At 48.6% G+C, this 27208-nt stretch overlaps 1 protein-coding gene and 1 long non-coding RNA gene across 4 annotated transcripts; one reads left to right on the top strand and one right to left on the bottom strand.

Moving 5' to 3' along the window:
* Positions 1 to 227: 227 nt before the first annotated feature.
* LOC117803818 lies at positions 228 to 20555 on the bottom strand. 2 transcript variants are annotated; one of them, XR_004627917.1, is made up of 4 exons: positions 20444 to 20555; positions 16035 to 16111; positions 7618 to 7738; positions 228 to 652 (listed from the first exon to the last, which is right to left on the bottom strand). It is a non-coding gene; the product is annotated as an uncharacterized LOC117803818 (long non-coding RNA). The 2 variants fall into 2 exon arrangements; XR_004627918.1 differs by lacking the exon at positions 16035 to 16111 and having other exon boundaries at positions 233 to 652; positions 20444 to 20550.
* On the top strand, positions 19794 to 24927 carry MYC (MYC proto-oncogene, bHLH transcription factor). Of its 2 annotated transcripts, none has more exons than XM_034668612.1 (3): positions 19794 to 20400; positions 22000 to 22768; positions 23853 to 24927. In XM_034668612.1, the coding sequence occupies exons 2-3, from the start codon at positions 22012 to 22014 to the stop codon at positions 24413 to 24415; spliced, it is 1320 nt and encodes a 439-aa protein (XP_034524503.1). In that variant the 5' UTR covers positions 19794 to 20400; positions 22000 to 22011; the 3' UTR covers positions 24416 to 24927. The 2 variants fall into 2 exon arrangements, with proteins under 2 accessions (XP_034524503.1, XP_002915028.2); XM_002914982.4 differs by having other exon boundaries at positions 22003 to 22768.
* Positions 24928 to 27208: the final 2281 nt, after the last annotated feature.

The following is a 27208-nucleotide window of genomic DNA, read 5'->3' on the forward strand; positions in this document are numbered from 1 at the left end:
GATAGGAAGTACACTTCACTTCACATCTGTGATATTTCTTTCCCAAATGTGAAAACTCCAGTCTAACCATGAAAAAAAATCAGGCAAACCCAAGCTGAAAGGCATGCTACAAAATACCTAGCCAGTCCTCCTAAAGCTGTCAAAGTCACGAAAACAAGGAAGGCTGAGAAACTCTCACAGATCCGAGGAGATGAAGGAAAGACAATAGCTAAATGCATTGTGGCATCTTGGATTGGATCCTGAAATAGAACAAGGGCATTATTCCAAATAATACCAGCAGGTTAGTTCCATAACACACCAATGTTGGTTTATTCGTTTTGACAAAGAAACGTGTAACCACAATAGTGTAAGATGATAATGTTAAAGGAAATTGAAACTGGGCAATGGAGATATTCAACGCTTTCACAAACTTTAAATTATTCCCAAAAAAATTGGAATGCCGTACATTGGCTCACAACTGTGTGGGGTAGGAGGTTCGGGCTGGACTCTGCTGGGTGGTTCTAGTCTGGGCTGGGCTCACGCATGCATCTGCAGTCCGCTGTACGTCAAGGTAGTTCTGTCTCTAGGACATGGCTGGCCTTGGGCTGGGGCACCTCATATCTCTTCCTCCAACATTCCAGCCTGTTTGTCTTCATGGCAGTTGGGTAGGTTTCTAAGAAAGGCCAAAAAAACACATAAAGCTTCTTGAGACCTAGACTTGGAACTGGGACACCATTCACTCTGTGCCATTTTAGTGGCCAAAGCAGGTCACCAGACCAGCCCAGATCCATGGGAGAAGAAACAGGTATGGCCGCCTATGGAAGGACTGCAGAGGCATCTTGCAGGAGGGTATGAATCCTTGCCACTTCTGCAGTCTTCATGTAGTGTCCTTAATACCATTCTTCCTGAACCTTCCAGCAGTTGTGAATGCCCCAGAGAAGTTCAGTGACACAGATTCTTGCCATCCATTGACAGCCACTGGCAGGGAGAGCTCGGGGTGGGGAGGTTGAGCCCCAGTAACTCTCCTTAGGACTCCCAGGATCCGAGAAGGTCACAGACATAGGTCTGAATCCCAGCTCCTCCACTTATGAGTTCTGTTGTCTTTGCCAAATTTTACCTCCCTGCACCTCAATGTCTTCCTTTACAAATGGGGAGAAGAATAAGAACATTAGAGCATTGTTATAAGGATAGGACATGTGTAAGGCAGTGCCTGGGCTCCCCTTTCCACTGCCCAGCCTACACCTCACTGTAGGAGAATGAAAACACTATGGTGTGACGTCACTGAGACGTCACAGCTCTGTTAAAAAGGGCAACCAGAGCAGCTTCCAGTCCCTTGAAGGACCAGACCACCCTCTGTAGAGTTGGAATGGGACAACAGCTAACGAGGCACCAGACTTCAGGCTGCACTTCTATTTTCTTTCTTTTTTTCTAAAGATTTATTTATTTGAGAGAGAGAGAGCAGGGGAAGGGGCAGGGAGGAGGGAAAGGGACAAGCAGACTGGTGCTGAGCACAGAGCCCCACCTGGGGCTCTTTCTCACAACCCTGAGATCATGACCTGAGCCAAAATCAAAAGTCGGATGCTTAACTGACGGGGCCACTCAGGTGCCCCTCTTTTCTTTCTTCAGATACCAGTTTGGGGGGGGTGTTACCATTCTTGCTTTATGGAGAGCCAGGCATGGAGAGCTTGGGGTCCCATAGCCATGGTGGGAGAGAACAGAGATTAGAACCAAGCCCACACTGGCAACTACAGCATATTGTCCCCATCCCTAGCTACATTATCCTCCACCACCCAGCCCCCCACTTAATAACAGGCTCAATTCCGAACACTGTATTGTCTTCGATTGAGACTGGGGTGCCCCAGGGACAAACTCTGAGCAGCATTTGGTCACCAAGATTCTAAATTAAAAACTCCGACTACCCTTCACCCTCCCCAGTGGAACTATTTCCAACACTATTATTCCAGCCCCCTTCCCCCCAGAACTACAGCTGTTTAGAAGCCAAGCATTAGGGAGTAAGATAATGAGACTTCAAAATTGCCAACATTATTCAACCCCAAAGCTCAAATAGAAGCATTCACAGCTTCCCATCCTTCCCCCTGAGAGTCAGTGTCTCCAATTCACCCCTGAGGAACCCAGAGAGGTGTGAAGATGCAAAACCCTACACTTCCGGAACTGGAAAGGGCTCCAAAGCTTTTAATTGCACAGATGTGGCATGTGAAGCCCAGAGACACAGTGACTTGTCCACAGCGCTAACTGGAAACATTAGAAATCCAAAGTGGTTTTCTGCCCAGGATTGCATTTGACAAGGACATTGCGAAGCGGCAGGACACATTCGCCTGTTTTTACAGAAGAGAGGCCGAGGTAGCAGATCAAGGGCACCCAGAGTGTCTGGACAAAAGCGGGGGTAGGACCGCCTTCTGACTCCTAGCGCATCCCATCAGCGACCAAGACTTGTCTAGTCCTACTTTGACTCTTAACTGTGTGTCTTTAAGTAAATCCTGTCATTCCAGACCTCAGCCTTCTCGTCTGTGAAATGTGCATAGGGATGATCATAGCACAGGGCTGCTGAAAAACTTAAAATGAAATCATAGTAATCACGCTCCTTGATATTTATCCAAAACAACTGAAAGCTTATGTCCCCACAAAAACCTACACACAGATTTTTTTAGCAGGCTCTCTTCATAATTGCCAAAACTGGGAAGCAACCAAAATGTCCTGTAGATAAATGGATAGATAGACTGCAGTCCATCCAGACAATGGAATATTACTCGGGGCTAAAAAGAAATGAGCTAGCAAGCCATGAAAAGACATGGAGGAAGCTTACATGCATGTCATTGAGTGAAAGACCTCGCTTGGAAAAGGCTACATGCTGTATGATTCCAACCATATGACATTCTGGGTAAAGCAAAACCATGAAGACAGTAAAAATATCAATGTTTCTGGACAGGGGTTGGGGGGGTGGTGAGGGAAGGACAAATAGATAATACAGAATTTCTAAGGCTTTGGAAAACCTAGATGATACTATAATGATGGATACATGTCACTATGCTTTTGTCCAAACCCTAGAAACTACAATGCCGAGAGTGAACGCTCAGGTAAACTGCGAACTTTGGGGGATCGTGATGTGTCAATGTAGGGTCCTCCTTGGTGGAAACTGTACCATCTGGTAAGTGTTGTAGATCCTGGGGGAAGCTGTGCATGTGTGGGGCAGGGAGTATATGCAAAATCCCATCCTCTCAATGATGCTGTCAACATAAAATTGCTAACCTAAAAAAATGAAGTCTTCAGAAATATTGTTTAATTTAAAAATGTTAATAAAATGAAATCATGGTGCATCAGGCTCTTGATTTAGAATTTAGAATGTGGCCGATGCTGCAGGAATCATTGCTGTTTATAAGACGATTTCAGGTCCAAAGCCCAATTTTTTTAAAAAAAAGTTACTTCGTCCAGTGCCTTATTTGGAGTTTCAAAGGATTGTGATTGTCTCCCTGGGCTCCGTTCAACTTTTTTCCTTTTTTTTTTTTAAATAAAAAAAGTGTTTCAAAGTGTCGATTTGGAGACACAGAGCTTTTGTTTGAGCTCTGATGTAATTTTTAGATGATTTATTCACAGCAGGTGATCTGCAAATTCAGGCACCTTGTTTGATGGCCTGAATTCTTTCCAATTCATTCAACTCAGCTTTAGCTGATTTTGCAGAGACAAGGTCTAACGGTGCATTCTATGGCAGAGATCATTATTTTGGTTTTGGTTTTGCTTTTTCTTTTTTTTAAAAGATTTTTTTAAGTAATCTCTACCCCCAATGTGGGACTTGAACTTAGAGATCAAGAGTCACACGCTCTACCAAGAGCCCCAGAGATCCCCGTTTTGACCCTAAATAAGGGGGAAGCTCTAATTTTTCCCTTTTGTTTTATCTTGCTCATCCTTAGCAGCTCAAAGGGGCACAGCACACAACCCATGTCAAAAAAGCCTCAATCCTGGGCGCCTGGAGGGGGGGGTCTCAGTCCATTAGGCGGCTGCCTTCGGCTCACGTCATGATCCCAGGGTCCTGGGATTGAGCCCCGCGTCGGGCTCCCTGCTTAGCCGTGAGTCTGCTTCTCCCTTGCCCTCTGCCCTTCCCCTGCTTGTGCTCTCTCTCCCTCAAATAAATAATAAAATCTTAAAAAAGAAAAGAAAAGAAAAGAAAAAAAGGATGGCCTGACTTCTGGATGCTTCTGAGTCTGTGCTCTCAGTAGACCATGTGGCCACACCCCTTGTCCTGATCCATTTCTATGCTTGGGTCAGTTATGAAGTCCTATTGCTCAAACATTCTTACCCATCAACACATTTCAAGGCAAGGGACTTTCGTAGCTAAAATCTTTGGCCTCAGGACTTTGTCTTATCCCCTTCCTGGGTCATCCTAGACATTTCCACTAACCCAATGAGTATAGGTGAGGCTAAGCAAACAACTCCTGAAAGAGAGGATAACTGCACATTAACTGTGAGCATTGACTGAGCACTTGTGATGTACCGGACAAAAGAAGCAGGTTGTATGCATGGTCTCGTTTAATCCCCCCAAGGACCCGATGACATTGGTACCATTATTATCCCCATTTCAAAGCTGAGAGGACCTTGGCTCAGAGAGTCATCTGGATTTATAGAGCATGGACAGCAGGATTGGAACCTAAGGGCCTCTGTTCTCTATCCACTTCCTGCTTCATGAGTTACGAGTGTGGGAACAAACAAGTAAACAGACTGTTAATAGGAACTTTCCATTTATTTCTTCAGGTCCTGACACTCAAATGGCTACGTGGGGCTCTACTGGCCCTCCTTGACATCCATGTCTTCTGCTTACTTCAAATGCTGATTTCATTGACATCTTTCAGAAAGCCAAGGTTGGCTAACCCCATTTTCAATGAAAATCCAGGTTTTTTTTAAAAGTCAGGGTATCCACCCCTCGGGCCACCTGGGTGGGCTCAGTTGGTTAAGCGTCTGCCTTCAGCGTAAGTCATGATCTCAGGGCCCTGGGATCAAGCCCCTTGTCAGTGTCTGTGCTCAGCTGGGAGTCGGCTTGAAATTCTCTCCTTCTGCTCCTCCCACTCATACTTTCTCTCTCTCAAATAAATAAATAAATAAATAAATTTTTAAATCAGGATAGCTACCGCATTTTCCCAGTGACAATCCACTTAATCAGAGTTCGTACCCTCCAATTTCACAGTCTCTACCCTGCCCTCTTCAGACTGCCTGTGTTTGAAGCTCTGCTCCACCCCTTACTCACTGTTTGACTGTAGACAGATTATGTAACCTCCTTGTGCTGTGGTGACCTCCTCTACAGGACGTAAGTACCAATGGTATCCGTCTGATGGGGTTGCAGTGAGGACTCAGTGATCATGGCGTGTTAAGTGCTCAGAGGAAAGTCAAAGGACAGAAATCTCTCCATCCTGTCGCGTGTCCCTGGGATCGCATTGGCATCTCATCTGGAGATAAGCACCAACATCTCGAGGCCCTTTGTGAATGACAGAGGGGACCAAATGTCCCTCCTCCATCCCCCTTCTGCTCTCCCCCACCCGGCTCCCATGTTGGGATTTCACACAGAAATGAACGATTCCACTGGTCAATTAAACTGAACTAAAATGCTTGAAAACGCTTCGCCTCCTGATGTTGGCCAAGCCTCCTCCAGTTCCAACCTTCTGCATCCTTAGCTCTGTCCTCTACGCCGGGAGCTGTCTCGGGCAGCTCTTACTGTCCACCTGCAGCGAGCAAATCTCTTTATTGCACAGCCAGGTGTAGCCCATTTGCAGGGGAGCAGCAGGCCTCTACGCTGATAAGGCATAAGAAATGAGCTATGGAGTAAGAGTCCAGCCATATGTCCTTCTGCCTTATCAGCAAATCCCATTATCAGCGCTTTTATTGAGGCTGTTCGGGCGACTTCATTCTCTTATCCTCACCAGCAAATGCTCTCGTTCAGTCTTTTTCCGGTCTCCTTCAGGAAACCACACCAATAATGTAGTATCTATTTTTTTTTTAATTGGCCTATCAGTTAAGATGCGCTTCCGTTGTTTATGTAATTATTAGATTTGTCCCCACTGTTCATCAAAGAAACGCAGATTGAAGCAAAGCTTTTTTTAGAAAGATAATAAACCCAGTGCTAACGCTGTCATACGTGTTTGGGGCAGTCTAGTTCGCTGTACCACCTCCCTGCAAGGGCTTTAGCAATGCACATCAAGGGCCTTACAAATGCTTGGGACTCAATAATCCCGCTGCTGAGGCTCTACCCTAAGGAAATAATCCTACAGATGAAAGCTTTATGCTCCAAGATGTTCATGTCAGTGTTCTTTACCATNTAATAATAAAATAAAAAATAAAAATAAAAATAAAAATAAATAGATTTGTCCCCACTGTTCATCAAAGAAACGCAGATTGAAGCAAAGCTTTTTTTAGAAAGATAATAAACCCAGTGCTAACGCTGTCATACGTGTTTGGGGCAGTCTAGTTCGCTGTACCACCTCCCTGCAAGGGCTTTAGCAATGCACATCAAGGGCCTTACAAATGCTTGGGACTCAATAATCCCGCTGCTGAGGCTCTACCCTAAGGAAATAATCCTACAGATGAAAGCTTTATGCTCCAAGATGTTCATGTCAGTGTTCTTTACCATAGCAAAGCAATGATAAAAATTTAAACATTTTTAAAGGGAATGGTTAAATGAGTTGTTTTATAATCACTTCCAAGAATATTTTTATAGCCACTTAAAATTATGCTTTCAGTTACAACACTGATTTTGTTAATACAGTGTTAAACTTTTTTTTTTTTTTTAAAGATTTTTTATTTATTTATTTGACAGAGATAGAGACAGCCAGTGAGAGAGGGAACACAAGCAAGGGGAGTGGGAGAGGAAGAAGCAGGCTCCCAGCAGAGGAGCCTGACGTGGGGCTCGATCCCATAACGCCGGGATCACGCCCTGAGCCGAAGGCACATGCTTAACCGCTGTGCCACCCAGGCGCCCCCAGTGTTAAACTTTTTAAAAATGGAATACAAATGAACAGAAATAGCATAGTTACACGTGTACAGAACAAAAACCTTTTGTTTCAAAGAAAGACAAGAACATAGAAAGACACTAATGAATGGATGTGATTATGGTCAGTCCAGNGTGTTAAACTTTTTAAAAATGGAATACAAATGAACAGAAATAGCATAGTTACACGTGTACGGAACAAAAACCTTTTGTTTCAAAGAAAGACAAGAACATAGAAAGACACTAATGAATGGATGTGATTATGGTCAGTCCAGAGTAATACAAGGGCAAACAAGCGCCCGGAATTGGACTGGACGGGATCAGAGAAGGCTCTCAGAGACTCAAGAAGGTGATCAAAAGTTAGCCAGGGAAAGACGGCTCAAGGCAGAGGCACAACACATGCAAAGGTCCTGAGAGAGAAAAAGCATGCTAAATAGGAATTACTGAAGCACAGACGGTCTTCTTTTGAGATTTACTCTCCTATCCAGAACCAGGAACTAAAATTCCCTTTTGCATAATAAGGATTAATTTCATCCCCCAAAAAGAAAGCTTGCAACTGAAAGTTTGAGCTTGGCATGTGTTAGGGAAGCATGGTAATAATCATACTTATCTGTCAAGGTTGTTGTGGCGCAAAGGATTAGTGCACTTACGTGCTTACAACAGCACTGGCAAATGGCCAACACGCCCATGAAAAGATGCTCCGTGTTGCTGGCCACCAGGGAAATGCAAATCCAAACCACCATGAGATACCACTGCACACCACCAGCAGGACTATAATAAAAAAGGTAGATAAGAGAAAGTGTTGGCAAGACTGTGGAGAAACTGGAATCCTCGTGCACAGCTGGTGGGGTTGTAACATGGCACCTTTGCTTCGGGACATGGTCTGGAAGTTCCCAGATGGTGAAACATAGAGTTACCCTGTGATCCAGAGTCTCCATTCTCATGTATATATTCTCATATGCACGCGTAGACGTGTGTGTCTGTATACACATACCCAAGAGAATGGAAAGCTTGCATCCACACAAAATTTGCACAGGAATGTTCCTAACAGCATTAGTTATAATAGTAAGATGTGGAAACAACCCAAGTGTCCCTCAACAAATAGAGAGAGAAATCACGTGGGATATAGCCACACACTACCATGTTACTCAGCAATAAAAAAGTAAGGTACTGCTTAGAGGCTGCATGAATGGACCTTGAACACAATACATGAAGGGAAAGAGGCTGTCGCACAGGGCCAGATACGGTGTGATTCCACTGATAGGAGGTAGCCAAAATAAACAAATCCATCGAGGCGGGAAGCAGAGTAGTGGTTGCCTAGCGCTGGGTGTTGAGGGGAGATAACGAGTAACTGCCAAGAGGTACAGGGTTTCTTCTGAGGTGATGAAAACATCCTAAATGTTGGGGCGCCTGGGTGGCTCAGTCAGTTAAGCATCCGACGCTTGGTTTCAGCTCAGGTGATGATCTCAGGGTCCTGAGATTGAGCCCTGCATTGGGTTCTGTGTGGGGCGTGGAACCTGCTTAAGATTCTCGCTCTCAGGGCGCCTGGGTGGCACAGCGGTTAAGCATTTGCCTTCGGCTCAGGGCATGATCCTGGCGTTATGGGATCGAGCCCCACATCAGGCTCTTCTGCTATGAGCCTGCTTCTTCCTCTCCCACTCCCCCTGCTTGTGTTCCCTCTCTCGCTGGCTGTCTCTATCTCTGTCGAATAAATAAATAAAATCTTTGAAAAAAAAAAGATTCTCGCTCTCCCTCAGTCTGCCCCTTCCCACCCCCATGCTTACATCTGGGAGCACACGCACTCTCTCTCTCTCTCTCACTCAAAAAATAAATAAATAAACAGTATGGTGTGTGAATTTTATTTCAATAAAGCTGTTATTAAAAAAAAAATAGTGGGACGTCCGGGTGGCTCAGTCACTTAAACAGCTGCCTTCAGCTCAGGTCATGATCCCAGGGTCCTGGGATCGAACCCCGCATCAGGCTTCTGCTCAGCCTCTCCCTCTGCCCCACCCCTGCTCATGCTCTCCCTCTCTCTCTCTTTCGTTTGCTCTCTCTCAAATAAATAAATAAAATATTTTTAAAAGAATAAGGACAGGCACATGGGAACACAGTGTGTGCTTCATATGACCTAGTAGCATTATTATTCAATAAATATTTCTTGCATACCTCCTTTCTAAAGGTGAAATCTTCCCTTCTAATCAGAGCTGTAGATAGACCAGGAAATTTTCTAAATCAGAGGTGGCAAACTCAAAGGCCTGCGAGGACCAGGCAGACGCCACGAAGAGGCTGTGAGTAAGCCGGGTGGGCTCAGCATCAGCAGTGGGAGAGACCGAAGCCACGACGCTCAAGGATCTTCTAAAGAGCGACCGCAACCTCAGTCTCCAGCCACGCGAGAAGGCAAGCCCAGGATTAGCAAAGCTGGCTTCTCAAGGGAAGCAGAAATTCAGACTCGTATGTGATATCTATTGACTTTTCAGTGTTGGCACCCTATTTTAAAATGTCATAAGTGCTGAGAAGGTCAAAATCTACATCTGAGCCAACACACCAGCAGGCAAGGGTCGGTCCTCAAGCCGGCTTGCCCCCTCTGCTCGCAGCAACTTAGCCTGATCCCCAAAATGATCTCGAGCCTCCACCTCACCAGCCTCCAAAGCGAGGTCTACCCCTCACCACCTCCTCCAAAATTCACCCAAGCTGCGAAGAGAGACGGAAGAATTCATACATAAATCCAGAGTCCCAAAACATTCTCGTAGATGCCAAAGTAAGGGTAGGGTGGCATGGAGAGGGCTTGGGGCACACCGGTTTTGATTCCTAATCTAATTAGAGAACCCTATAACAGGGTCTTTGTTCAAAGACCAGATTTAATTTACAATTGAATGTCTCCCATGAAGCCAGTTTTTATTACTTTCCAGCACAACATCCAGATATACTGGCCAGAACTTCAAGATGTTCTTATTTAGTGTTTAATCCTCTAATGCATTAAAATTAATTATTTCAGTTTTATGGCAAACTGTCTGCAGCCAGCATCCAAGCTGGGCAGCCCAAGGCTCTCCTCCCACCCAGTCAGCTGGGGAGGTGTCAGTATAATTATTTAAGGGTTGAGAGGTAAAGGGCACAGAATGGGAAGGGAAATGAGCCTGCCATTATGCACTAACGCTTCAACAGGGAAGCAGATGGCATTCCTTGCATAAATTATTATTTATCCACGGAATTCCCCTCTGCCTATTACCAAATCAACCCTTTTAAGAAATTCTTTGTTGGGCCTGCGAAGTTCCCTGGCCAGTGTCCAACCTCCCCCCATCCCTCCCTGCAGAGCCGGAGTGAGGGTGACAATTCCAAGATGGCCCACAGACAGCAGCCGAGGGTTTCCAAAGGCATGGATGTTCCCAGTCCGTTGGGTCTGAGAGGCACAGAGAGGAGTCCACTCCACCTTGCAGATGGGAGGCTGGGTGCAAGCCGAAAGTGATGAGCCCAGTCACCAGTGTGGGCTTACCCCCAATCATAAGACCTACCGCATGAAGATGCCCAGCTTGGCACTTACCCTGCATTCCCTCCCAGGTCCCTTGACGAGGCCCCAGAGCTAGGCCATGGCATTCCGATCTGAGAGATCGGAGAAAATGAAGAAATCGGACGCTCTGAAGCAAAGAATATTGCTCATCTTCACAACAAAGCAGCTATCATTTCTGAGGGCGTGTATTCCCATTTCACCTTCAAGAAAATTCTAAGCGGCGGTTATCACTGCTACAGAAACTGGAGAAACTGAGGCTCGTTTCAGTGAAGTAATGTTTCCAAGGCTCCACATCCAGAGACAGTGCTGGCGTTTGACCCTAATCTAATAGGGATGCATGGGACTGCCAGGGCTTAGAGGATTGCGGGGCTGCGTCCTCTCCCCTGTGTACCACCCCTGCCCTTCCTCCGCCCTCATCCCCTCAGCAACACAAAAGTCTGCTGCAAAAGCAAAAATGTTGCTCACCTGCCTTATAGAATTTTCCAGGCAGAGAGAGAGAGAGAATGTGTGCTTTACCAAGCGCTTTGGAGGGCAAGGACTGGTCCATTTCTGTGAATTCATTGTGTTGACACTCATGTTCTCTTTGACCCTCAAATGTCTTTGCCATTATGCACCATGGAAAGGGGTAGCTGTGAGAGGTAAAGTGCTCTATTTGATGCCTCCTGCATTTCCCACAGGAAACTTGGCCCAGTCGGCAGCATCAGCAGCAGAGAAATAACAATGCCTGGTCCCAGTGTCTCTCCAACTTGACAGTAGAGCAGATCCGGGAGACGCTGTGGAATCAGAAGGACTTGGAGCTGCATCCCATCTCTAGCACTCTCTGTGTGAATCTGAGCAAGTCCTTGTAACACCTCCTGTTGCCCGTCCATACAACGGAATGCCAATCGGCTACCTCACAGCGTTCCTGCAGGGATTTAAGGAGCGCTCACAGTGGCTGTCTGACGTTGTTAACTCCCAGTTAGAGAAGATGCAGGCTGCCTCATGACCAAGTTCATGCAGAGAGACAGAGAAACAGAGAGAGACAGAGAAACGGGGGGGGGGGGGGGNGGGGGGGGGGGGTTTCATGAAGCCATACTTAGTAATAGTCTTCAATGGCTTTGCTATTTTCTGTGCTAGTCCATTTCTGTGAAAAATGCTGATCACTGCCAATGATATTGCTTTTATGACCCTGGAAAGGGTCATCACATTCCATGGGAAAACTCTGACAGCAGGAACTTCTCCCAGCCTGGTACCTATCGCCCTATTCCCACACCTCCCTCCTCTCTTCAATTCCTGTGGATTTTCCTCTGGGTAGGTTTATAACATTGTAGAGGGGGTGGTGTTTAAAGCGGCTGTGAACTTTGGTTAGGTTTTTATTTTATTGCTTTTGGTTTTTTTAGACAGTGAGTCCATTCGACTTCTCTGGGCTGGCTTCTGTCTTCATCCTCCTCCCTCCAACCATCTCGGGGCTCACCTGTCATCCAGGACACCTGCCTGTCAGTGGAACTGAAGCAAGGAGGAATTCTCAAAGTTTTTCTCTCTTTTGAATAAAACCGGCCTGGGCTGTGTATGCCTTTTCTTGTAAGCTCCCTCCATGTGCCGAGGGCCTATCAAGCACCAAGCACTGGGCTGGCTAGACCCTGTAGACCCACGTGCTCTGTGAACGGCAGCCCCAGAGTAGTGCAACACACTGGCTTGCTTAGTAGGTGCAAATGTGAATAAACCACAATCTTCCTTGACCCCAGAAGCTTCTGGTCAAGGAGTCAGACATGAAAACCCACCAAAGGAGTAAACTGTTAGATTCCTTATCACGAAAGAATGAGGGGATGGTTGAGACCCTCAAGGGAAGGGAGAAACCATCAGGAAAAGCTCCTAGAAGAGCACATTACTAAAACCTAAAAGCAGAGATCCCAGACTGGCAGCTGGAGGGCTGAATCCATCCCACAGACACATTTTGTTTCTACACACAGTTTTTAAAATTAGTTGCCAACATTTTAAAACCTGAATTCCTACCTTCCTTGAGAAACTGGAAGACCCATGTTGAAGGGGTTGACTAGCAGGCTGTTGAAAAGCAGCTGGCAGCCTCCCACAGACAAACATTCTCCGGTTTGGCACAGTCCCCACCGCTCCCTATTGTGTTCCTAATTTACATTCTTTGCTGCCGCCTGCCCCTCCACCCCCATAAGCATCTGAGTTAGCCGTCCTTGAATTAAAATCTGATAGGAAGAAATGTGGGCTAGAAGTCAACAGTTTCTAAATCTGGATGTTGGTCGATGCTTCGAAGGCAAAGTTTTTCCAGTGTCCAGGCCAGCTTGCCAGGGCGCGAAAGCAGATGCAGGTCTCAGCACAAGCCTTAATGAGCCGGGGACCGAGCTACTCCCGAGGGTGCTGCGTCTTCCAGGACCACTCCCTGGTGGTCAGCCCCTGGACAGCCAATGGACAGAGGAATTCCGTCAAAGAAGGGAAATTCTCACACAATGCCTTGGTTTGTATTAAATAGGAATAATGCATAATTCTGCCTTCCAGAACTTCCAGAATTTTGCTCTCTCTGGATGAACAGGTCTATAAAAGGGCATATGTTTGGCATAGTAAATCCTGTAGCAGTTGGAGATGGGAGAGGGGTGGGTCAGGAATGAGCCACCACACATCAGGTAATCTCTTTGTGATGCCAGACGTCACTTTCTCCTCTGTCCGATGACAAGCTTGCCTTAGACCACCATTTTTCATGCTTGATGAACTGATAGGAGATCCAGATGTTATGCCATTGTCTGTGGGGCACCATGCAATGGTGACACAGTAAACTTAAAAGAGCTCAATAAACAATTTTCTGCTAAATCAAGGATCCACACCAACAACTGTTAACATTCACGAAGTACAGGCCAGGCACAAGGCTCTGTGCTAAATGCGCCAGCTCCTTCAGTTCTTGCAGCATCTTCAATGAGATAGGCGCTACAGTTATGGTAGTCCCATTTTACAGATGAGAAAAGTGAGGTTGGGGGTCATGGGACTTGCCAGATTTAGCAAGCCAATTCCCCAGCCTCTGCTCATATACTAGATTCTCGTAGAGCCAAAAAATAATTGAACAAGTCTACCCGTTAGATTTCTCCCCCGGTGGCACGTGAGTGTGCGTTCATTCTCTCTAAAAGGATTAACTGATCCCTCGCTTTGGGGCCAGATTTGATCCCCGACTTGTGACATTTGTACTCTCGTAAAGAAGGAGAGAAGAGGGCCCTTCTCTGATGTCTAGAAAAGGCCACATGGAGCCCATTTTCGCCAGGCGTCCCCTGGATCCCACTCTGGGAACAAACGTTCGTGTTTCCAAACAACGTAACTAGAAATTCTCCAACACTGCTTCCGGCTCCAAACTTTCATGATTCTGTCTGGTGGTCGCTGGCAAGGGTAGTAAGGGGAGACTCCACAGAGAAATAGGGCTTTCTCTGCGTCCTGGAGGAAATGTCGTTCTTAGATAAACCAAGAAGAGGCAAGTAAGACTGGAAGGAGTACCTGAACAGAAGTGCCGAGTGGGGACTCGCGTGTCACTCAGAATGACTCCACATCATCTGCTTCTCTGAAGTGCAGGATTGGTGGGAAAGAGAAGGCAGAGAGCAGATGCAGGAGGGCCTGGAATGCCGAGCCCAGGAAGGGAGCCTCAAACTCGATTTCCGGTCATTGGAGGCCACTGAAGACTTTCAATACCGAAGAGAATGAATCGGCAAGCAAGGAAAAATGCAGTGTTACGCTAGGAGCTATTAGGAGTCCAGGGCAAGATGATTCCAGCGGCCACATGCCGCCACATGTAGGAGGAAGAGCACCAGGGGGTGAATGAACTCAGCACAGGTGGAGTTGTGCCAGGGACTCTCAGCCTGACACACCAGCCCAACACCTTTCTGTGGTCGGGCGGTCCTGGGCATTGGGGGACATTCAGGAGTAAGCCCCACCCCTTTGTAACAACTCAAAATGTCCCCAGACCTTGCCAAATATCCCCTGGGGGGCAAAATCACCTCCAGTTAAGAAGCATCATTTTATGAGAACCAAAAGAGCAATCATCTCCGAAAGCCATCAGTTTCCCTTTAAGGCAGCAAAGTCGAGAGGGACAAGGAGAAAAAGGTCATTGGCTTTGGTGATCGGAGGTCACTAGGTACCTGCGAGAAAGCTCCTTCGAATGCAGTTAGGGAAGGAACAGACAATCTAAAAAAGAGAACAAAGAAGAGTGAGCTGCCCACAGAAAGTCAGAAGCCTTGGTTTGGGATTTCTACGAGTCCATAAAAGGAACAGACTCCTATCCCCACTGGCTTCCAAAGGAAGGTCAGAGATTAAGAAGTTAACATCTCCCCCCCGCCAAGGAGGGAGAGTGTCCTTTACAATCACCTCCACTTCCAACCCAGCTAGGGTCCATCCTGAGGACAGATGTTGCCCAAAAGGACCATAGCAAAGATGGGCCAAGTGAGCGACAAAGTGTGGAGACTTCTGAGATTGGCTTGGGGTTGGCACTTACAGAACAATAAACCTAGCCTTTGAAGAAGCTAATCAAAGGAACCATTTGTCTACTCCAGCGGCTACAAAGGGAGGCAGGCTTGCGGAGGACTGAGGAATAAAAGAATGCCAAGCTGGAGACGAGACTAACGAGACTAACGTTTAGTGGGTCGAGCCCAGGACCCTCCGCCAGGATCTGAAGTCAGTGGGTAAGAGATCAACCAGATATACTCAATGCAACGCAGGTAATGCAGGCTCTAGGGTTTTAAGTTAAAAACGCCTGGGTTTTTTTTCCTTCTTGGTTGCTTTAAGTGATGCAGTATAGCGGCGGGAGAGGGAGACAGCATCTTAAAACCATGCATTTTTTTAAAATGCAGCAAGATTTTCTTCACTGCCTTTTTTGTTATCATTCCTATGAATGAACGACTGGCCAGATTTCATCTGCTCTTCTGCTGAAGAGCTTTCCAGTGTTCCTCTCACTGGAACGCATGGTTGGCATGAAAATGCTGATGAGATCTTCCCTGCCTTTAACATTCCCTGGCCAGCTTGGGTTTGAATCTCATGGCCCTTCTTTCTAAATGATCTTTTTGCTGGAGATAGAGATTTATCATTTTCCCCTCTGTCCTCCCTCCTTGCCAGGCCCCGCATGACTTCAAGGGGTTTTGAAATTACAAGCCAGCCTCCTGGGGCCGGGGGGTGGGTACTGTCTCACCCTCACGTTGGAGCTGGTTGGATCACTGGGGTCCAGTTTCCAATTAGTCACTGCTCTTATCTGTCAAAGATCAACTCACTCGGTAGGAAACTTTTGGAGGGGTGGGGGAAGAGATATTCAAAGAACAGGGGAGATGGCGACTGGTGTCATGTAAGTCACACATTCTGAATATCTCCTTTTACATCTCTGAAAAGAGTTGAGAAAGTTGGATCAAATTGCTCATTGTTTCTGCACACCTCTCCTTTTCCCTAAGCCTAAAAGTGGCACCCACAAAGTCATCGTGAGAATATTCATTTGTGAGAATTCATGATTCTTATTTATACCATCCTGGAGGGAAGAATGTTCCCCGCAGTGACACAGTGTTCTCTTCCGGGAGGCAATCTCACTGGACTGTTTACCTGGAGTCCCGACCCTGGGGGTGATAACAGAGCAGCCCTTCTGGAGACCCGCCTCTTCTTAGAACCCCAACAACACCCTAAAAAAGGAGAGACACAGCCTTAGAGTGTCCCTAGACCAGCAAACCAGGAACGCTTGGTCAACAGACACCTACTACTGACTTCCAAAAGGAGGCAGAAAGACCAAATTGTCGCTTAAACAGTGTCCTTAAAAGATAAACCCCAACTATTACCCAGCTATCTCTGGGTGATTAGGATTACAAACTCTTTCCATTCTCTGAATCCTTATTTTTCTATTTTACTATTTTCCTTTCACAATGGGCACGTACCATTTCGGTCATCTGCGAAGACATTATTCGTTTTCATCTCCCCAGCCATGTTCAACCCGGCAAATGTCTATTCTAGGTCAAGTGGTTCTTAAAACTTTCAAAAAGACATTGGCATCCCTGAGCCTGGTGGAGATCTGATTTTCTGTTTCCCTGGCTATAAAATGGGAGGGCCCGTACTTCATTTGGAGGCAAGAAACAACACCCAGCTGTTACTTGAAAGTAACACGCCAGGTGATGTCACCAATCTGGGGGAGAGTGAGTTTGAGTCCTGAAGCCACAAGCAGCATATCTGTCTGGGGTTCACACATCCTCAACGGTCCCACATCAGGCTGGCATAATTCAGTAGTCGGACATTAAGGCAGGGCATCCGTGCCCTCTTCAACTGCTTTCAAAAACTCCCCTCTGAGGTCAAGCTAAACCTACTTTTGCTGCTGTTGTTTGATTAGGTTGGATGGTTTGGGGTTTTGATGTTTTTGTTTTTGTGTGTCCTGTGGAGTGGAGTCAGTTAGCCTCCAGCAGAGCAAAGCCCAAAGTGCCAGATTCCTGGGACACCACCCAAAGAGGCCTCTTGCAGGAAGGATCTCCTGTTGCCAAATTTCCTGAGGATAAACCTAGGTGATCAGACACTGTCAAGCATCCTTCTCTCCTAAAAAGACTACTTGAGATATTCACACCCCTGTACATGCAATGTCGACTCCCTTCACATTTACTGCAACCTTTACTGTCCAGTTGTTTTGGTATGAAAACTTTTTAACAAAATGTTCCTTTACACTCTTTTCCAGTGGAATTTCAGACACCCCTCCCCCATCACTATCAAAACATCTGGCTACTGGTCATCAGCAATGTTTTGGGGGAAGAAAAGGTTTTTTTTTTTAAATAATAACAAAACACAAATCCCTGCCAGTCTGCACCCGCATCCCACCCCCACGCCTCTCACTCCCCCTCCCCTTCCACAGCGCCTGGTCTTCCCCAATGAATCCAAGATCTTGCTTTAAAACTCTACGGTTGGGAGATGATGGGTTTCTAAGAGTGCAGGCTAAAGGTTTTCTTGCTGCTTCAGAGTTTCGTTGGACATTTTTTTCGTGTCTGGACTTGTTAATTATTCCATGTTTTCCATAAATAGCATCAGTTCTCCATGGGGTGATGTTCATTGTCGATAAGTAGCGATGGATTTATTTTCACCACTGTTTTTGCAGTCGAATAGCGGCCTCCGAGCCATTTTCCCTTCCAGAAATTCCTCTTCCTTCCTCTCCTTTGCATTGGGCCTGAAGGAGTCGGTAAGGAGGGAGCTGGAAACTCGTTTTAAGGAGCCGCCCCATCCTTCGCCCCGCAGGAAACCCTGCGCTCCGGACACCCCTGCCCCCACCAACCTCCCTCCCTCGTTGGCATCGGGCGCAGTGATCTCGGCTGCCAGTAGAGGGCACACTTACTTTACTTTCGCAAGCCCCAGAGCGGGTGCAGCCCCGGGAGGGGGCGGGGAAAGACGCTTTGCAGCAAAACCTTGACTAGGGCTCGGTTGCTTCCCAGCTTTTGCGGCAAAGGCCCAGAGGCTGGAGGAATTTGCAACCCTTAAAGCCGAATTGCGCTGTGCGCTTGATTTGGAGGAAGTTGCTACTCATTTAACAATTGAACGCTGAGCTGCAAACTCAATGGGTAATAATTTATCTCGAACACGCTCTGCAAGATCTTCTCCCCTCTCCCCGAATTTTCTTCTGTTTGGTATGGGGCGGGGGACGGGCCGGGGGGGGGGGGGGNGGGGAGGAAAACTACTTAAAATGCTTTTGGGTGAGAGACCCCGGTGGGAAGATTGCCTTTGTTTTTAATGCCCCGGTGTAATGCAAAATAGCAAATCCCGAGGGAATATGCATTGTATATTAAATATAGATTCACTTAGGGAGCGAATAAATCATGTGTCGTGTTGGGCAACATTCTGGGTTGAATGTGTACAAGAAATGTATATAGATGTACCCGGATTATACCTAAGGACTTTCGCTGAACACTGGTGATGAGAAAAAAATTTAGTCAGTGAACTAGGAAAGTAATGCTTGAAATTTGGCCAATGTTTAATTGGCCCAAGACCCACCAAAAAGGCATGGAAGTAATATTTGACTCCTCTACTTTGATGTATTTTTTAATTTTTATTTTATTTTATTTATTTTTTGTGCATGATCTCGATTCCAATAATAAAGTGGAAAGAAGACCCAGAAAGGAAGTGAATGTCCGGTTTGCCCGAGGAGGGAAGAGTTAACGGTCTTCTTCACCAGGGTCTCTGCAAACTCGCGAGGCAGGGTCCTCCAGCTCGCCTCCTCCCCCGCTTTCTGGGAACTGCAGCCCCGAGGCTTGCGCCCCCCCACCAAAAAATTCTCGAGTCTAGCGCCTTTGATTTCCCCCAAACCTGGGAACCCCAGACTGGTGCAAACTGGCGCCACGGGGCGCAAAGAGGATTTGTCTCTTTACTGAAACCTGGCTGCGAAATTGGGAACTCCGAGTGAGAGGCGTGGGGGTGGGATGCGGGTGCAGACTGACAGAAAGCGGGCGGGGGACGGTCCCCCGCCGCGCGCACCCGCAACCACGCTCCTCCCTAACTCCAGTTCGGGAGCACGCAGGACAGATCTCAGGGATTAGCGCGTCCTGGGGGAACAGCCGGCTCCTGCCGATCCCACTGTAGGTCTGCGTGGGAGGGGCGGGGGCGAGGGTGTCTGCTGCTTAGGCAGCAAATTGAGGGATTCATTTGGGGTGGAAGGTACCCAATCGCAATAGATAGCTGTAGGCATATAAGGCATTAACACCGCCGACAAATGCAATGGGTGTTTATTCGTAACGCGCTCTCCCAAGTATACGTGGCAGTGGGTTGCTGAGTTATTTTAATATTCCAGGCATCATTTTCCTCCTTATATCTCTTATCATTTATCCCCATCGACACACACTCAGAGCGCGCGCCCATAAATACCCCTGCTTCCCTCCCGTCTTCATAGGACTGATTTTCCAAACGCTGCCCTGTCCCCAGCCTTCGGGAGGCGCCCGTCCGCCCGGGACGTGCGTGGCGGGGCGGTTGGGTACACGGTGTATTCTGTGTTGAAGGCTCAGCTGTTCCGCCTGCGATGCTTTAAGCACGCAGGACAAGTATGCGGTTTGTCAAACCGAGCGCTGCGCCAGAGCCGCGGCGGAGAAAAGGAGAGGGTTTGAGCGGGAGCAAAAGAAAATGGTAGGCGCGCGCAGTTAATTCAAGCTGCGCTCTGACTGTTTACATCCGATAGCTCGGCGCACTGGAGTGCCAGGCCTAAAGGGCTGAGTCTCCTCCCCGCTCCCCCACCCCCGTCCCTCCCAGAATCGCCCCTCCTCAGTTCCCAAAGCGGAGGGCGGGGGAGAGAGAAAAAGGATCCTCTCTCGCGAATCCCCGCCCACCAGCCCTTTATATGCGAGGGTCTGCGCGGCCGAGGACCCCCGAGCTGCGCTTCTCCCCGCTGCAGCTGCTGCCGCCACCGCTGCGCCCCGACCGCCGCCTGGCTCCCAGCCGGCCGCGGGAAGGGCAGGGCTATTCAGAGCTTGGCGGGAAAAAGAGAACAGAGGGGGGCGGGATCGTGCCTAGCAATATAAAACCCGGTTTTCGGGCTTTATCCGACTCGCTGTAGTAATCCCAGCGAGAGACAGAGGGAGTGAGCGGGCGCGCCCGCTAGGGTGGAAGAGCCGAGCGAGCCGAGCGAGCCGAGTGGCGCTCCGGGCGCCCGGGGAAGGGAGATCCGGAGCGAAAGGGGGCTTCGCCTCCGACCCAGCTGCCCCCACCCCACCCGGACCGCCTACCCCTGCCAACGGGGCGCAACCCCCGGCGCCCCCACGAAACTTTGCCCGTTGCCGCGGGCGGACGCTTTCCCCTGGAACTTACAAGACCCGAGGGAGAGCGCGACTCTCCGGACGCGGAGAGGCTGTTCTGCCTATTTGGGGAGACACTTCTCCCCGCCGCTGCCCGCGACCGGCTCCTCTGAAAGGCGCTCCTCGCCGCTTTTTGGACGCTGGATTTCCTTCGGATAGTGGAAAACCCGGTAAGCACCCCGATCTATTTGCCTTTTCATTTATTTTCCTTACCGCCTTAATACAATGCAGCGACGAGTCGAAGTCGAATGCCCGAATTGGGGTGTCGTCTCAGCCATTCTTGCGCTATTGACACTTTTCTCAGAGTAGTTGTGGTAGCTCTGGGTGGAGTGAGGACGAACCAGAACTGGATGGGGGAGAGTGGCTTGTCAAGATGGGAGGGGAGAAGGCAGAGGAACAACGGGTGCGTTTCTAAAACTCGTTTTTAGAGATTTTTATTATGTATATTGACGCGGCCCCCGACCAGCTGGACACTCCTGCTTTATTGCACTAATTGCTTTTGCTTTTTGGGGGGGGGGTGTGCTGTGGTTCACGGTGGGCAAAGAGCCCTGTACATCCTGAGCTCCTGGGAGTAAGAATTACAAATTGCGTGTGGGAGCCAGAGAGCTCCGCAGCCGCTGACTTTTCCGCGTCTCGGAAAGGGCATTTAAATTTCGTCTTACCGCATTTCTGACAGCCGGAGACAGACACTGCGGCGCGTCCCGCCCGCCGATCCCCGCGGCGTTTCCCATTCGCCCCCTGCTCCTTTTAAGAAGTTGGCATTTGGCTTTTTAAAAGAATAGTAAAATTAGGGATCTTGGGCTTCCGAGGTACTGGTTGGGACTGGGTGTTGGGGAGGCGCAGGGACCAGGGAAAGGGAGGCTGGGCAGGAATGTGTCCGATTCTCCTGGAATCCTGGGCTTGGGGGAAACGAGGGCAAATCTCCGCACCCATCCTTGGCTCCCCCGCCGCCGCCCCTGGTGTCCCCTCGCCCCTGAGATGCGGAGGGGCGGCACGGAGCGGGGCTCGGGGCTTTTCCCGAACAGCTGCTACCCTCGGCGGGTGAGGGGAAGACGCCCGGCTCCAGGCGCGGAATCGCAGCAGGGGCTCTGGCGCTGTTGCGTCGCCGTATTGGGTGTTGAAGGGAGGTGCCCCTGTTATTATCTAACACCCCCCTTTTATTTATGGGGGTAAGTGTTACGGCCGGCGGCTGGGCTCGCCCCACCAGCCGCCGAGAGACACGGAGAAAAGCCGGCGGAGGAAGAAAGGGGGGCGCGCTGGGGGTGGGGATGGAGGGGCGGCGGCGGGGCTGGGAGGGGCGGCGGCGCCCGCGGGGGGAAGGAGCGCGGCGAGGGCGCGAGTGGGAACGGGCGCGGCGCGGAGGGGCCCTGCGCGGGAGGGGGCCGGGCGCAGCCGCTCCTGCCGCGGCGCCTCTCGCCTTCTCCTTCAGGTGGCGCAAAACAGCGTGTTGGGGTTTGGCAGATTGTGTTCCCCGCTGCCGCCTCCCCCGGCCGCTTAAGGAGGCCAAAGCCGATTTCGATTGCACGGCGGCGGCGGGGCGGACTCCCCGGGCTTCGCGCTCCGAGGGGGAACGCAAGCTCCGCGGGCGCTCCGCAGCTGGTTCACCAAGTGTGTGTCCCACATAGCAGGGGGCCCTTCCCCGCCACCCGCCCCTTCTGGGGCTAGCGCTGGAAGGGGAGCGATTCGGCATCGGGGCGCGCGCCGGGCTGCGGCACCCACCCAGACCTTCTTAACTCAAGACCGCCCCCCCCTTTGTGTGCCCCCCTCGGCAGGCTGCCGCGATGCCCCTGAACGTCAGCTTCGCCAACAGGAACTATGACCTCGACTACGACTCGGTACAGCCTTATTTCTACTGCGACGAGGAGGAGAACTTCTACCAGCAGCAGCAGCAGAGCGAGCTGCAGCCGCCGGCGCCCAGCGAGGATATCTGGAAGAAATTCGAGCTGCTGCCCACCCCGCCGCTGTCCCCGAGCCGCCGCTCGGGGCTCTGCTCGCCCTCCTACGTTGCAGTCGCGTCCTTCTCCCCCAGGGGGGACGACGACGGCGGCGGCGGCAGCTTTTCCACGGCCGACCAGTTGGAGATGGTGACCGAGCTGCTGGGAGGGGACATGGTGAACCAGAGCTTCATCTGCGACCCGGACGACGAGACCTTCATCAAAAACATCATCATCCAGGACTGCATGTGGAGCGGCTTCTCGGCCGCCGCCAAGCTCGTCTCTGAGAAGCTGGCCTCCTACCAGGCTGCGCGCAAAGACAGCAGCAGCCCGAGCCCCGCCCGCGGGCCCGGCGGCTGCTCCACCTCCAGCCTGTACCTGCAGGACCTGAGCGCCGCCGCCTCCGAGTGCATCGACCCGTCCGTGGTCTTCCCCTACCCGCTCAACGACAGCAGCTCGCCCAAGCCCTGCGCCTCCCCGGACTCCACCGCCTTCTCCCCGTCCTCGGACTCTCTGCTCTCCTCGGCCGAGTCCTCCCCGCGGGCCAGCCCCGAGCCCCTGGCGCTCCACGAGGAGACACCGCCCACCACCAGCAGCGACTCTGGTAAGCGGAGCCCCTCCCGGCCTGTCAAAGGGGGCGACTGGGTCTCTTCATGATTTTTCCTCTGGCGGCTCATTCAATTGGCCACTTCAGTTGACCCAGCCTTTTTTCTTTTCTCAGATATGGGAAGGGAAATGTTAGATCTGGAAGGATCTGGGAGCTCATCATCCTGGAACACTAGGCTTTAGGGTTCCCTTCCCATCCCTTCGAAGACTGCCCCGGTGGCCAGCCCCCTCCTCTCCCTCCCTCCCCTTAGGAATTTCATTTGGGTTTTTAAATCTCCTGGCTTATCTTGCAACTCAATCCACTCCCTCTTTTCTGAAGCATTTTAATTGCCCCGGGGTGGGGGGTGGGGGTGTGTGTGAAGGGGGATAAGAGCGGATTGATCTCTGTGACAGTGAATGAATTGCCTCTCTCAGCTTCTGAGAGAGAAGCTGTTGGGATTTCGTGGACCACAGATCCACAAAAAACGAGGAGCCTCCCCTTCGGGGTGCGGGGAACTAGTGAAGTTGTCTTAGGAGCCGATGGCTTGAGGAGCTGGGATCTGTTCAGCCTGTGTTAAACACTTAAAAGCAAATCTTTGCCAAAATTGGACTTTTTCCTTCCCTCACCCCTACAACTTTTGGCAAAGCCGCAAGAATTTTTTTTTTTTTTTTTTTGCACTTCCAGTAAAATAGGGAGTTGCTAAAGTCCTACCAAGAGACTTGGAGCTATCATTTGCAACACCTGAAAGTTCTTGGTAGAATCCCTTAGAAGTAGGAGGTGCTTGGGAATGTGCTTTGCTTTGGGTGTGTCCAAAGCCTCATTAAGTCTTAGGTAAGAATTGGCATCAACGTTTTATCCTGGTGAATTGTAATTTTCTTGTCTGTGCCGTAAACCTAGCTGTCATTCTCCCTTTCTGACTTCGGGCCTTTGTGGCCAGAAGAGCAGAGTGGATTGGCCAGTTTGTTCTCTGGGGATAACTTGGTGCCAGGGTTCTTTCTCATATAATAATGCCTTATATTTACACAGCATTCATTTAATCTGGTCATTGATTGCTTAAAGGAAACGTGGCTAACCGGGTGGTTTTCTGTTTCCTTTCTTAAAGAGGAAGAACAAGAGGACGAAGAAGAAATTGATGTTGTTTCTGTGGAAAAAAGGCAGCCCCCTGCCAAAAGGTCAGAATCGGGGTCACCGTCGTCGGGAAGCCACAGCAAACCACCTCACAGCCCGCTGGTCCTTAAAAGATGCCATGTGTCCACCCATCAGCACAATTACGCAGCGCCCCCCTCCACCAGAAAGGACTATCCGGCCGCCAAGAGGGCTAAGTTGGACAGTGGCAGAGTCCTGAAACAAATCAGCAACAACCGTAAATGTGCCAGCCCCAGGTCTTCGGACACAGAGGAGAACGACAAGAGGCGGACACACAACGTCTTAGAACGCCAGAGGAGAAACGAGCTGAAACGGAGCTTTTTTGCCCTGCGTGACCAGATCCCGGAGTTGGAAAACAATGAAAAGGCCCCCAAGGTTGTCATCCTTAAAAAAGCCACCGCGTACATCCTGTCCGTCCAAACAGAGGAGCAGAAGCTCATCTCAGAAAAGGACTTGTTGCGGAAGCGGCGAGAACAGTTGAAACACAAACTTGAACAGCTAAGGAACTCTGGTGCCTAAGTCCACCTATTGGAGGGAGGAACTGGAATTGGTCATGAATTCTCATTTGTTACTAAGAGAAAGTAAGGGAAAAGGTTCCTTTTGACAGAACTGTAGCAATTCCTCATATCTGAACTTTTTTCAAATGCATGTTCAAATGCAACCTCACAACCTAGGCTAGATCTTAGGATTGAAAGGTTTAGCCATGATGTAAACTGCCTCAAATAGAACTTTGGGCATAAAAGAACTTTTTTTTATGCTTGCCATCTTTTTTTTTTTCCTTTAACAGATTTGTATTTAAGAATTGTTTTTAAAAAATCGTAAAGTTTACCCCATTTTCCCATGTAAATACGGTCATTAAATGTAAATAACTTTAATAAAACGTTTATAGCAGTTATACAAGAATTCAAACCATGTATTATAAACCATAATTTTTTTTATTTAAGTACATTTTCCTTTTTAAAGTTGATTTTTTCTATTGTTTTTAGAAAAAATAAAATACCTGGCAAATATATAATTGAGCCAAATCTTAAGTTGTGAGTGTTTCTTTTCTTGCCTTTTTTTTTTTTCTTTCCATTCTCTTTTCATCAATTCCGATTCACAGAATTTGGCCCTCAAGGGAATGCGTTTACAAAGATGGGAAAAGAAGTTATTTCAAAAAGGGCAAGGGCTTTTCTTTGTTAAAATGGGTCGGGGGGCCTTAAGGTCTTTATTTTCTCAGGGTTATAAGATGCTTCCTGGAGATTTGTGATAGGGCCAGAATTGCTACATGAAAGAATGAACAGGCAGTAGGCTGGTGAGAAGGCAAAGGGATACCAGAGGTTAGAGATAAGTTAAGTATACAAAGGGGGTAAGGGCTGGGGGTGGGAGGAAGATGAAGAAGAAACTCTAGTTGGGTTAACCCATGCTACTCCCTTGCTGCTTAACTGCTATTACCAGGTGCTAGGCCCTTTACAAGGATTATCTCCCAAGTCTCAGTGGTGCTCCGGGAGGCAAGTTACGAACCCTGTTTCAGAAAAAATGAAATATAGAGGCTCAGGGCTTTTGTAACTTCTCTGGGGTCACACAATAAAAGGCTGAACCTAAGGTCCCTGTTCCATTGAAAAACACTTTGCTATCATGCCTTAGTTCCTCCTGGGTCTAAAGTGCTGAGGTCAGGAATACTTTCGGTTTGGGGTCTGATGGACCAACTCAATAACAATACTAACCCCTTTGTGTGTCAGGCATTGTTAGAAGCATTTTCCCTGTAATAATTCCACGGCAACCCGATGAAGGAAATCAGCCTAATGTTGATTTCCCTACAATAGAAGGGGAAACTGAGGCACAGAAAGACTCAGCCAGGTGCCCAAAGCCCTCTGATGATGAACAGTAGAGCCAGGATTCAAACCCAGGCAGTCCACTCAACCTGTGCTAGAACACCCCGCCACCAAGCCAGTGGGAATAAACTGGCCGCTCACGAAATAGGGGTCAACCAATCTAGCAGGTTACGTGCCATTAATCTCAACATTTAAGCCCTAGAGGACATCAGTTCCCCTTTTGTTTGTTTCATTTCATTTTGTTATTTTGTTGTTCATTGTTTCATGTTTTCTTTCTCTTTGAGAAACCCACAAGTCATTGACTCCTACCTTAGCCATTTGTTAAATGCGACTCACCCCGCTGCTCCTGGGAAGCAGCCAGTTCCGAAGGCTACTGCTTGGATCACTAAATAAAACATACTTACTCTTTGTCACATGAGTCATTATTTTGGAAACTACAAACTCCCCTTCCTTCCAACCTCTTTGACACATGGACACTCATGACACATGGTCATCATTAGAACATGAAAAGGCATTTTTGAATGTAGACATTAATTATAAGCCTTTGCAAACCCAGGGTCTGAACCGGAAAGGAGAACATTACACAGGCAAATGGAAGTTACTATCACTGTTCTAATTATCTCATTGTTCCAGTCTCAGAGTAGATCTTCAGATCCTGTACCCTTTTTTAGAACTTTAATCCACCACCACCACCAATACCATCCCTCACCCATACATCGATAAATAATTACTGTCTTTGGTCCTGAACTCTAGAATAATTTACTCAAGCCCTTAATGTCTTTTTCTGGATCCTTTATTTTGGATCCCGTGTCCCACCCTAATAGTTTCATGTAGTCACGCCCTATACCCTAAATTCAAAGGGAGATAGAATCCACAGAAGTTGAATAGTTCAAAGTGTTAAAAAGCGGGGGCGATCTTAAAAGATTCACTCTTTGCCCCTTTGTGGCTGGAGTGCAGCTCTGGAGTGACTCACTTGGGAACAAGGAAGGTGTTAATTTGATCACTAAGTCCAGGCAAGCCAGCAGAATAGGAGAGAGCCGTTCCTCATTGGGAAAACAATTCCCCATTCCGAATAATCAGGAAACAACTTAGGGATGCAGGGCTTGGCTGTGGGGATGGAAGGGAGCCATTCCAACCACCTATTAGCCGCCCCCCCCCCTCAGGTTTATGAAGCAAGAGTGAGGTCAGAAAACAGAGCAGATGCCAACTTCTTTCCAGAAAGTCAGGCTGATCTTGACTCCAACACAAATTGGCTCTCAGAGCCAACCAGGGAGTCCCCAGGGTCTGTGCCATTGTTCAATCTACTTTGTAGATAACCGTAATCAAGAATCGGAGATGGAGGGGAGGAGCTTGCAATTTGGTCAAGAACATACGGAAGGAATGAACTACCACGGACTATGCCTCTTACCCAGGATGATGTCCAGGAATTAATGACTAACCTCAGGGGGTTCTGAGGATGATTTTGTTTAGGGACGGAATGTATAGAGGAAGGAAGTGA

This window comes from Ailuropoda melanoleuca, chromosome 9 (genome assembly GCF_002007445.2).
Source record: "Ailuropoda melanoleuca isolate Jingjing chromosome 9, ASM200744v2, whole genome shotgun sequence".
NCBI classification, from domain to species: Eukaryota; Metazoa; Chordata; class Mammalia; order Carnivora; family Ursidae; genus Ailuropoda; species Ailuropoda melanoleuca.